Source organism: Folsomia candida, unplaced genomic scaffold (assembly GCF_002217175.1).
Source record: "Folsomia candida strain VU population unplaced genomic scaffold, ASM221717v1 Fcan01_Sc006, whole genome shotgun sequence".
Taxonomy (NCBI): domain Eukaryota; kingdom Metazoa; phylum Arthropoda; class Collembola; order Entomobryomorpha; family Isotomidae; genus Folsomia; species Folsomia candida.
The window spans coordinates 9,867,233-9,880,004 of NW_019091198.1; the positions used below are offsets into that span (position 1 = coordinate 9,867,233).

At 38.8% G+C, this 12,772-nt stretch overlaps 2 protein-coding genes across 2 annotated transcripts; both read right to left on the reverse strand.

The window, feature by feature from the left end:
• Positions 1–16: 16 nt before the first annotated feature.
• LOC110851504 (troponin T, skeletal muscle-like) lies at positions 17–1,536 on the reverse strand. The gene is made up of 3 exons (XM_022099307.2): positions 1,134–1,536; positions 925–994; positions 17–280 (listed from the first exon to the last, which is right to left on the reverse strand). The coding sequence occupies exons 1-3, from the start codon at positions 1,302–1,304 to the stop codon at positions 222–224; spliced, it is 300 nt and encodes a 99-aa protein (XP_021954999.1). The 5' UTR covers positions 1,305–1,536; the 3' UTR covers positions 17–221.
• A 5,926-nt stretch (positions 1,537–7,462) lies between these two features.
• Positions 7,463–10,748, reverse strand: LOC110851503 (leukocyte surface antigen CD53). Its single transcript, XM_022099305.2, has 7 exons — positions 10,415–10,748; positions 9,257–9,342; positions 8,999–9,190; positions 8,762–8,932; positions 8,587–8,679; positions 8,399–8,518; positions 7,463–8,310 (listed from the first exon to the last, which is right to left on the reverse strand). Exons 2-7 carry the CDS (start codon positions 9,332–9,334, stop codon positions 8,263–8,265), a joined length of 702 nt encoding a protein of 233 aa, XP_021954997.1. The 5' UTR covers positions 9,335–9,342; positions 10,415–10,748; the 3' UTR covers positions 7,463–8,262.
• Between the last annotated feature and the right edge of the window lie 2,024 nt (positions 10,749–12,772).

Sequence of the window (12,772 nt, forward strand, 5' to 3'; positions counted from 1 at the left end):
TCACAACGCGACAAGATTCAATTCTAATTGTTTGTTTTATTATAAAAAAAGAACAAGTTTACATTCTCAACCAGTACAAAACACAAATGAAAATAATTCATTTTAGTTATCGTATTATGTATTACAATTAAAACAGAAAAAAAGAAGTAAGTCTATCGTCGCTTCATCGTCGTTCCTCCCTTACTCAGGCTTAAATTAGGTTTTGTGTTTTTTTCGACCATTTAGTCGTCGTCCTCGTTCTCCTCGCCACCTTCTCCGTCATCTTCCTCCTCCTCCTCCTCTGCAACACACAAAACAAAACATACATTAATATTATTTGTAGCAGCAGCAGTAATAGTGAACTAACTAACTAGAGATCTATTTGAACGAGCCAATCTTAAACCCAAGTTGTATGAAAACCAACAACTTTCTCCTTTTCTCCACAACTAGCACGAGGACAGGAAACAAAACAAGTGAAAATATCCATGTACACAAAATACCTATCTAGTTGGTGGTCAATTTCAGAATTATCCAAAATAAAATATTCGCCCTTTGTCATGCATGAAAAGACTTATAACGGAACGAGCCGGCGTCGGTGGCTCGTCGCAACTTGACCAGTGACAAAAGACGAGGGAAACATCCTCCATATACACGCCATACATAGCACATTGCAAACGCGTGGATAGAAGACCATGGAATAAAGTAGGCAAAGAGTTGCAATCCTTTTGCCGCCCTCTCTCATGCTCTTCTCTTCTCTCCGCTCTGCTTTTCAACAACCATGCTCCTTTCCTCACCACCACCACCATCACGGCTTCACCACTGTCAAAAGTAGAAGCCACCACCAAACCAACCTGCCTATGCTTATATCTATTCTATACCACTAGTAAGTACCGCTGGACAGCGTACTAAGATAAAACACCGGGAATAAAAACCCCTCTTTCTCACCTTCCTCCTCTCGTAGGTCCTCTTCACCTTCGTCCTCTTCCTCTTCTTCCGCTTCAACGTCTTCCTCGTCCTGAAAAACCGAATAAAAATGACATGACTAAACTGAAAATTCTTCCAAACCGGCGAAAAACAGCAATGTTTCCAAATCTTTCCACTCTTCTCAAACTTACAAAAAAAGTATGTATACAAAATCTTAATAATTCTCTCACCTCTACTTCATCCTCCTCTCCGTTCGCTTCCCTTTTCGCCTTTTTCACGTCGTTTTCTCCGGTCTCAGCTGCTCTCTTTGTCCCCTTGACCTCGGCCTTAGGATCGGCTTTGTCATTCTCCGTGGCGGCGGCGACCTTCTCTACTGCAACTTCCTTGTCGTTTCCACTCATGTTGTTTGTTCTTTTTTCTTCTTCCTTTCGGATGGACTTGAAGTGAAATAGTGAGGAGACGCTGCTTCCGTACGTGTGAACTAGGCGAGAGAAAAAACTACACTAGTCGGTCGGTGGTGGTTGAGAGAGTTTTGAGACGACGCTGCTTCTGCTGCTGGTTGAGATTGCTAGGCAAGGAAGGAGCTGCGTGGTTGAGTTGAGACAGATGAACACGAACTGAACGCCGACCTGCCTGCCTGCCGCTCCTGCCGTTGGCTTTTCTTTCAAAGTGCTCTGCTGGCGCGGCTGCTGGCTCCTCCGTCTCCTCATTGGTCCCACGACAGGGACCCCCCCAGTCGCCAAGGGCCCCCTTCGACACCACACCCACCTAACAATTCACAAAACATGGCGTCCCCATAGGCATTGGGCCCCCTCGACCCCCCCTCCGCCCCCACAGGCGACATTCATCCACTTTATTCCAGGGGTTTGAGAGTACACGGAGAGAAGAGAATAGCTCGTCGTGGGGTTGAGACATCGCGTCGGCCGGTGATGCTGCCCATGGTCGGAACAAGTCGTACACAGCGTTACCATCCAGATCCATCACGAGAGCGGTTGGATTGGTGGGGAGCGGAGAAAAGCCGGCCTCTCGTAAAGGAAGGGAGAGCCTAAAAGCCGCCAGCACCCGGTGTAGCCCTCCACTCAATTCTGCACGCTCCTCTGAGGTAGAGAGAGGCTCTTCTTGCTGGAGGAAAGCGGGAGGGGTCGTCCACCAAGGACGGGGAGGTGGATAAGGGAGAAAGATAAGCGTGGGGGAGAGAGGGTAGTGCAAAAGGGTAGTTTGTCCCCTTTTTGAGGGGGAAGTGGTGCTGGTGGTGAAGGTTCCCCCCTCCCGTCTCAATCTGCCCCCGCATGTTACACAATTTAATACGAGAAGTTTTGAGTAGGTTTTAGGTGAGCACGTAAGTAAGGTATAGCTCATGGCTATGGTTTATTCTTGTGGTTCTTCAGTACATGCCATTAGGAAATGGTAGAATATATGATAGCGGTACATTAGGTAGGAAGGGGTAGGTAGCTATCAGGGCCCTGGTGGGACTTTTTGGTTTAGGGAGAGAGAGGGCTTTTATTAAAAAGTGATCCTTCATGATATTATTCTAAACGGATTCATCATTATGGAAGCCACTCTCTGACCGCCCCCTTTATATGCATAGCACTGCTTGGCTCGCGTGCATTTCTGAGTAAAGGTGTAGCAGTTCAGTTGGCATTTGGATGAGGCAAATTGAGACGAGGATGAGAATCTCAGCAAAAGTTGAGTCAATCATTCTCTCCCACGGGTTCGTTGCTTGCTGCTGCTGTGCTATTACAGCATCTGCACTGCCAAACTACAAAAGTCGTTGGGGTGGGTGCATCGAGGCGTAGATAGAATTCGCGTCTAATTCTTCTCCTCTCAAGCTGAGATGAGACTACTCTGCTGCTAATTATGCTCGATTGTGGCACTGCAGTGTGGGTGTGGTTTACAGAATTTGGCGAAAAGTCACGAAAATGATACAAGAAGACGCTACTACTTCAACTCTGTCATCTCAATAATAAACTGACGGATGTAGCAAAGTGTCACTTTCATTCATTCATATCATCATGGCGTGTGGTTCTTCTCGTGAAATGAAGAAATGGATTGGCAGGAGCAGGGGGTAAAACCAACGCTTTTTGGCTGAGAATTTTGAGACTGAAATCCACACCTAACCTAACCCACGGTTCGAGAGAGAGAGAACGACCGAGAAATAGGCATCCGTATCCGTGCCTATTCTCGGGTAGTAGGAGTCACGATGATATATACGACTTCTCCACTAACCAAGCTAACCTAAGCCGTTGGTCGTATTATTACTACTACATGGCGAATGGAATTCCTTTTTCCCGTCATCAATAATCAATAACCGTTCACCACTTAGTTAATATGAATGGACCAATTCTACAGCCATTATTAGTCCGTGCATGCATATGTGGCTTCTCGTTCAGTTCAGCTGCCCGGCCTGCCTGGCACGACGACATTCTTTCCTTTAATAAGGTCGCCCCTCACGACTTCCACCTAAAAAAATGGCATTTTTATTCCCGTCGGTCCCTCCTGAGGATAGGATGGATGCGATGCGATGGTGGGGAGGCAAGTCGTGGTGGGCATGGACCGTGTGAGTGCTCCCTCTCTCTCCGCAAAACCGGAACACGGGGAACGCCATGCAAACGCCACAAGGCGACGCTATGAAATTTCCGATGTCTATTGTCTCTCCTCATTATGTAACTAATTACTACTCGAATCAGTCCCAGTCACCGCAAAAAGTAGACTATTTAGTCGAGTTTTTAGCTACTTGGTTACGCCATGAATCGTTTAAGGATCTCAATCCATCTCTTGAGACAGTTTACCTACCCGAAGAAGAGGTAGACACAACCACTATTATACCTTTTAAGTGGACTTATCATACTTGCCCGCTTATGCATTTTTACTTTGCCATCAACTTGATGCGATGTTGTTGTCCATGTTGGTTGGTTGGGAAATAGGAGCAGTATATATTTGCCCGTGGTAGTTATTCCTAAGAGTTCGAACCACTTATTTTGCAATGATAATAATACGTATCCATCCATCCACTCTTAAGAAGTCGTATTATTTATACTTTGTTTGTTACGTATCCTTCCCTCTTAGTCCCGTGTAATAGGTTCAAAATTTGCTATGAAATACCATACCACGCGCAAACCAGAGAATGGTCGAGATTTGACAATAAATATGTTCGCACTGTACTCTTTGCATACATACGGTTTTCGCTCTGCCAGCGTAAAATTACTCATCATCATCATTCTTCTCATTACGTACGTGTATTAAAAGTGCATGAAGAGAAATCTACACTATGTACTTTACTTACATACGGATATGCATGCAAGTAATACATTTATTTGTTATTACTCTTCCTGATCACCACATACATATTTAATCCCATGCAAACCTCATGCACTTTCATGTCTGCTAACTAACTAACTAAACGTCAACCCTGATATTAATTAACAAATTAATAATAATATCCCAACCGACGATGATGGAAATGCATATTAAATAAATTCTTAATGAAATTCAACCCTAATTTGGCTCCTGAATAATTTTATTACTTCTAGTCGACTAGACTAAATATCAACCAACGTATAAGTGAATACGTAAAGAAAAAGAGTCATTTTAGGCAATTGAATTTCTATGAAATCACGACGACGACGAGACACAATTCAAATTCAGTGTAGCTCTGGACGTGAAGACGTAGTAAGTCTTCGTAGTAAGAAAGTAGTAGTTGCATGGAGTGGATGATGATGAATATATGAAAAGTGTTTGTCTCTCGAACCCAGGTTTTGAAAGATAGCTTTTAGCCGAAGAAGGAGACGATTGTTGTTACAATATGCTTATACGAGACTACACTTTGTACGTTATTTAGCTTCGGGTATACTGAACCCACTACTCACACTGACTGACTGACTGGGTCGTCCCCCATTCATTTTTGATGCGTCCGAACCCGAAATTCCCAAAGCCGGGCATAACACCGAGCGCAACCGGCCAGGGAGGGAATAATATTCATGGTGAAAAAAAGGGTTACCAAAAAATGAACCCTTATCCAACCCAGAGCTATACACGTAATCTGGAACAATTACGATTACAGATTGAATTTCACATAATCAGAGAAGCAACCTCATATCATCCTCATTTCGAATGCATGCTTCACCCGAGCCAAACTCATTGACAGTTGTTGTTCTCTGTTATACGTATGAAATGAAATGGAATGGATTTTTCAGCGTAAACTGTCGATTCTTCTCTTATAGGAAACTGTGTAATGTGATGAGATGAGTAGCAGTGATTCACTTCATAGCGTTGTACATGAGGTACATAAAAATTAGGTATGCACTCCTAAATTTCATTGTTGCAGGATAACTGTGTTGTATGAAAACCTCTGGGTTTTGAGACTCATCACCGACCGACTAATAATCCGAAGTAAGGAATGGTTCGAGGCTTGCTCACTCACTTTAAGAGTATAATAATAAAAGCTTGGGATTCTTCCATAACTTTGGTTTAAAGTTGAATAGCATGAGTCCTCTAAAAGCTTGTGTATGTATAATAAAAGCCATAAGGTTTAGCTTGGTGGTTCAAGTCATCATGGTTTTCCTACGGAAAAGGTAACTCACCTTGTGGTACCATCATCATCATCGTCATCCATGTAAGACTGCCATCCATGCCAGGCAGACTTCACCTTTACTTTACTTATTCCACCATCTAACTAATACTAATCGCATATATACACACGTATATAATAATAATCATAATATGTATGTGCTCATGATCCAAAAAACGGCGTAAAACATAACATCATGACTCCTCTGCGTCGGTCGTCGTCGTCGTCGTCGTTTTTCTGTACGTACGCATAGCGAGGAAGAATATATATCTTTGTCCATTTTTTATTCAAAGAGTTACTTAAAAAAGATGAGAGAGAGATAGACGCTGGTGAGTAAGTAAGTAAAAGTGGAAGGAAATCAGCAGCAGCAGTCAATTCAATATATGCCAATGCCCGGCACACAGCAAAAGGCAGGCAGGTCTGCCTGCCATGACGGAAAAGAAAAAGACGCAATGTGCATGACATGAAAAAGTTGGGTAGTTATTTTATGCGAATGAAGGAAGAATATAATGAAATGAAAGAGTGCAGTTTGCTTTGGTGGGAATTATTATGCTTTAGTTGTTGTTGTTAATTGCAGAGTATGTATAGACGTGACGTTGTTAGGAGGGACGATAAGGTCTTATCTATCTCTCCTTAATAATGCTTTTTGGATATGAATTTTGTTTTTTTGGAGGTATGGATGGATAAATAATCATGGCTTATCTACATTCTGCGTTCTCTCTCCTCCTGAATTTTGCGTACCAATTCACACACACACACATTTTTCACACACATGAGGATCGACTAAACAGTACACCGGACCGAGGAGGCAAAACCGGATGTGTGTATGCAGCATGCATTGCAGCAGAAGCAGCATTTTTACGCCATGCATGCTCTAAAACACCTTGGTTTAATAAGAGACTTGAGGAATAAAAGGATCAAAAAGCGTCGATTCTCAGCCTCTGATGCTTCTGCTTCTGCTCTGGAAAATGGGAAAGAAACCTCTGCTCACCACCGCCTTTGCAGAAACCTTTGTCATTCATTTCCATTGTTTCACGACTTGAGGGGACAACCATTAACCAAGTCTGTGTCACACAAAGGACTTGTCATTCTCGGTATTTTTAACCCAACGACCGAAATAATAGTACTTTGACCGGACCAGATTAACAAAAGAAATGTGTGTGTTTAGGTACAAATATTAGAAAATCAGACCCATATTTTGACCCATGGAAGGAGATAAGTATTATTACCTTCCTTAAAGAATGTGGACATGGAATGTGCATATGACGATTTTTTAAAAATAAATTATATATATTTAATGCGGACAAATTTTTAATATTGGAACAATATTTTGCTCATTGATAAATTTTTGCTAAGTTAAAAACTCGGGTATTATCTGTAAAATACATGCATGCAAAAGTTTAATACTTGTTCCCCAAGTTTTGATTATTATTTGAAGTTTTATGACATGGTTTTCATCCTGTTTATGTAAATTGAGAAACGTTTTCCGTATCGATGCTTGTCGAACTACATTAAAATGATAGTGTTTGAATTGTTGTAAGTAGAGGTAGCATTTCCATGTCAGGAGGATCGATTGCTAATAATTGCATGAAATTTGAGGGAGATGCATATAAATTATAGAATAATGTGGGTTCGACATTTTTTACTTTAAAATTGTTGGGATAATGCGAGCAATTACAATTTTCGGAATAACACGGGGAGAAAAAAATCGAATAATAATTTCTTTCACAATTCTGCTTTATTTAATTCCTATCCCGTCCATCCATTGCATTCTGCTGGTTTATCTCATTTGTGTAATGGGAGCTTCTCTTCCATGAATTTGCCTTGTCGTTTGGCAATCTAGCCATAAAACCTCGAAACTGGTCAATTTCCATCCACATCACGGAGATGTCGTACAGGGTGCAACTTTAGTTTCACATGAAGTCAAGCTTGTTGATTTTTCATGAAAAACTTTAAACTTTTCATGGTTTCCAAACATTAAAAGTACTTGAATTATTTTCGAGGAGAGGCTCTTATTTTGTAAACGAATATGTTTATTTAACAGTACAAAGTTTTTGGAATTGCTTTGTAATTTTCAAATTACATAAAATTTCGAAAAACATTTCATTATTAAAACACTTTTGAATCATGATAAAAAATCCGTTAAATTTTGTAACAACTATTAACAAATATTCCTCACAGTACAACCCGTGTAAAATCTGCGAGTGAGTCTACCTATTTATTATTCAGTTCGATTCTGATTTCTTATACTATTTATTCCAATGTCCATGTTGTGCGGATATTAATATTCGCAATACTTGATGGATGTCATCGTTCGTGCCCAATGTAGAAAGCAAAGTGCACATAAATAAATTGTCACAGGAAAAATTAAAAAGTATAACGACTAGGACATCGTTCTTCACAAAATAAATTATGCATTATACGTCAACCACAAATTCGATGATAGATCAAACACCGTATAAGAATAACGTTACGTGTAAAACAATTTAAAACCTCGTAGCTCAATTATGCATTTAGAAAATTGCATTCATGGTTAACTTTTATAAGGTGTCTAGTGACAGCAGTACAACAAGATAGGTTTTAGTTAACAGTTTAGTTGGTTCGACAGCCTGATTCTACATTCTTCACACATAGTTTAAATAATTTAAACAGAATGTTACGGCGTATATGTACACACAGCGAGAATCGTTATTTGACAAAAGACCAAGAAGAACAACCCTACGTATTTATCAAGTTTATGACTAAGAAGTTGTAAATAATGCTTAAATATCACAGCACCAATGTAGCGTCTTTCATGTTATACTTCTGAAAACTCCGTAAGTGAAGACTAATCCGTTCATCTGCAATTTCATGAGATTAATTTTTAAATTGGTAATCAAAATAAGTTGTTGTTGTTATTTTTATGAAATACATATTTATGTCTGGTACCATTAAAACTGCAACTGCAATGCTCACACTGCCAACTGTGATTCCACCAGCTTTATACCTCGTCAAGCACCCCACGGTCCAAACATCTTCTGGGTTGATGTGTAATTGACATTTCGGTATCTGAAATTGTATTTAATTGTACAAGGAATTTGTTCAATCTGTCGAAAAACATGTCTTTTTTAAGTTACCTCTCCCTTATTGCGACAACAGCTTGCCGGCAGTTCATTCGTATGTAGAGACTGTTCCCAGTCGCTGAATTGCTGAATACCACAACATTGATACTGGAAATTGAATAAAAATGAGTTATTTCACCATGTCTTTTAAAAACCACTCAACAAAAAAAATATGTAAAAAAACACATACGTGTGACTGAATTGTGTTCCAAGTCTCTTGAATTGAATCGCTGTGATTGTAATGTTTCATGGAATTTCTCATATCCGTTTTTATCAGTTCCGAATCTTTCCCGTGGAATACGTAGCCAATAACTCCTCCAAAAAATAGGACGACGAAAAAGATGAGAAGTACGATAATGTGCTGCAATACGTAAAATAAGTTTCATCAAACTGGACAAAAAAATGAAGTTTGGAATATCTTACTTACCAGCAATAGAAAACATTTGACTTCTTTAACAGCTCCAAAGCATCCAAACGCAACAAAGAGTATGATGCAGATTCCTGTCCCAAGAAGGACATTGGACGCACTTTTGTATAACGTGTCATGCATGAGCTTCTCGAATATGGATTGGTCTCGGAGTGCCATCACGCCAAAAATTGTGGCTATTATTCCACCCACCTTAAAACAAAAATGATGTTAAACGAGTCATCTAAATATGCAATCTTATCAATTTGATAAACTTACCAAAATCAGGAAATTCGAAATATAAAGGCCATACTTCATAAACTTCCCACATCTGTGCATTTTGTCCCCGTAGCCCATCTTGACGCCTGCAAAGTCAAAATTAGTGGAGTCAGTCAGTTATCTCTACTTGCATAAGAATAATATGTGCTAAATCATGCAATTTGAGTTTAATCCTCTATTCTATTTTTAAGAAACATTGAGATTTTGCATAGTGAAGGCAAAGGCCTGCCTTCGGATAAATTATATCCCCAAATTAATATCATGATCCTTCAAATGAAAATGCAAAACCGCAGCGAACAATAAGCCAACCAAATTTGTAGGCGAAGGCAAGACCAAGATAACTGCCGTGTCGTGTCTAGTGAACCAAGGAATCAACTCTCTTCGACAAAACTAACTATTTTCGTAGTTTAATTTTTTTTATAAAGTCATGGTTGTCCTCCCACCTTCACTTCATGTTCGTCTTTGATACTATTTCAATGATTTGTGAAAATTTGAAAAATTTGCATTGTTTTTTTTTATATAATACAATGTACATTTTTATGCACATTACTACACACTTGAACTATAACTAAATTATTACACGTGGCAAAAATCATACAGAAATCCGTGTACTTTTGAATTAACACCAACTCTCATTCATGGAATGGCGACATTGTGACGGTATCGTAAGCGGTATCGGAAATGCATGTCGATTTATTTTTAAAAATATGACAATAGCTTTCCATGAATTTAAATTCATTTTTTAATTAAAATAAAATCTCCCTAAATTAATTGATGCTAAGGTCAAAGACGCCGGAAAACACGCACGGTTAATAACTCGTTTCATGAAAACTAAATAAAACAGAACATTGTTACAGACTTTGTTTAAAACTAAATTTTACGGAGGACTGAACGAGTAAATTCAACAATTAATACTCCACAGTCACAATAAAGTTTTAATCTCACATTAATTTTCATAACTACTTTGATTTTAATTTTTACGTATTTCTTAAGAAAAAATGTATTAATTTAACCATGAAGTTCATATATTTCATGCATAATAATTAAGACACGCAGTTTGTAGCACTTTTTGATCATACACGGTAACAATTTCACTTTTAAACTCCAAATTGGTTTTACACAGAAAGTGAAAGCAGACATTTTATGAATGCAAAATACCTGATTATTTAAATCCTTGCACGTATTTATAACTATATAAAGTTGAATCACAGTCAGACACGACACCAACGAAATATTACCCTTCCAGTCCCCTTATTTAGCAAATCACCAAGAACTGCACACATTTACCCTTCGCATAAAGATTCCCTCAAGGGCTTATTTTGTTTTTCTTGAAATCGAGAGTGACTTGACTCTGATGTCCGTATAGCGTGGGACATTTGTCGAAACTAAGTCTGACGAGAAGTTCTCAATGCCTTAAAAGTTAAGAATAACCCCATCAGCATTCAGCAAGAGCCTAGCAGCAGCAGCACCAACGGTAAGTAAGTAAGCCAACCAACAATGAATGATTCAACAACAATTATTATCATTACTATTCTATATGAAAATCACCTCCTCCTCCTCCTTCTTCCTTCGTAATCCCTTCGCATAACTAACCAACTAACGAGCAGATAGTTGGATGGATATAGATTTTTAAGTTATCTCTCTCAACTTGGTTTGGTGGGTGGTTATGAAGTGTGCCTTCGTTCGTGATGCTATTTTGTAACGTGGTGTAGAATAAACTTTATACGCTTTATTCAATAAAGCGTCGTGAGTGATAATATATGCAGGCAAAAAGGTGACTATCTAGCTAGCTGATGAGCCTATGGGTTCTTTTCCTGGTCCCCAAAGGCCTTGTCTTGTTGTTGTGTGCATGCATTCTCAAGAGTTCTTCTCAAGAGTTAGTTAATTGTTAAAGGTGTAACAACAGCTTGGTGGTCACATTGCACTTACTTCCCTACGCTCCATCGCTTCCATATCCACGCTACGACGACTATTTATTTATTTTCCTCACCAATTGCATCAACGACGTTTGGTTGTGCAATTTTTGCAATTCTTCTCTCGCATAAGATAAATAGCAACATCTCCCTAAAACATACATAGTCTTCTGTAATGTGTAGTAATTAAAGGGAGAGGGGTGCGTATGTAGATACAATTAAAATGAAGATGTACACTGACGATTAATTGATATGTTTAGCAAACAATCGTGCCGACCCACTTAAATAATTAATATTCATGAAATGTTTAAAAAAGGAAGCATTTATTTTCTGTTAAGTTGGATGCACTGCTTTTTAATTTTATAAATTGGCGTATTTACCTGTAGAATTTTAGGACTATCAGAAAAAAATTATCATGGCATACGATCGGAACAAGGAAGTTGCTATACTAAACTACTGATGTGAATTTAATAAGAACTTGCATAAAACGGAACTAAAATTCAGAGAGTCACCTCCCAATTAGATATGTACATAGTTTCAAGTCCTATATTACAATTTGCTCACCTACCACAATGACTGAAGATTTACACAACATTGTCCAAATTGTTTGCCTTGACGGTCAAACTAGAGCTGACATATTATTGCTTTCGTTCGTATGTCCTTCAAGTAACCCAGCCCCGACATTGCTTTGCATTGATTGCACAGAAAAGGTACGCACCACATCATTCTGCTTCCTCTGTTAGGTACTTGATTTGATGTACAACATTACAGGTGAGACAATATCCTCCAAGTGCATTTCCTTGGACTTGTAAATAACCATCTACCAAAATCTGCTACCTTTTTACAGGACCCTCTAATCTCGCACCAATAATATATTTGTGAACGTGACCCACAACAATAAACACGAACAATAACGTACACACATAACAAGACATAATACAATGCTTAATATGTTGTAAGTATCGTCAAATGAAAAACCAGCAGCGATGTTTCTTTCTAGCAGTAAAGATACGATCCAGAATAATACAAGAATTTTATCAGCCATCAATATTAACATGTTACAGACTCATCAAAACGTTATTGAGTGCAGATTAAAACATGACATACGTTCCGGAAGTGATTGGAAGGTATATTTTATGAGGAACATTCCAGATCATCCAAATCAACCAAATAATAATAATGATGACCTAACCAATGCTATTGAAAAGTGGATTGATTGAGCTTATGTATGTACATCTCTTTCTGCATATCCGTTTAATTTCGCTAGGATTCTATTTAATTATTACGTCTTTGGAGATCTACTGGATTTGGAGTAGATTTGAGATTGGCCACCAATGTCATATTCACGCGTTAGCAGTGTGTGTCATAGCAGTCACTTAAATATGAATTATTCACCTCGTCGTGAGAAACGACCTTGTTTTCGTATGATGAAAATTGAATTTAAAACTCATTATAATTTCACGTGACGTCAATGCATTTAGGTAAATAGCAGTTCCTCATAATTAAAGTAGGCACATGTACATATTTAAGCTCTAGCTAGGAGAGGAGAGGGTGTAGATTTTCATCCGGATGATATGGAATTCTCAGTCAGACAGAAGTACTA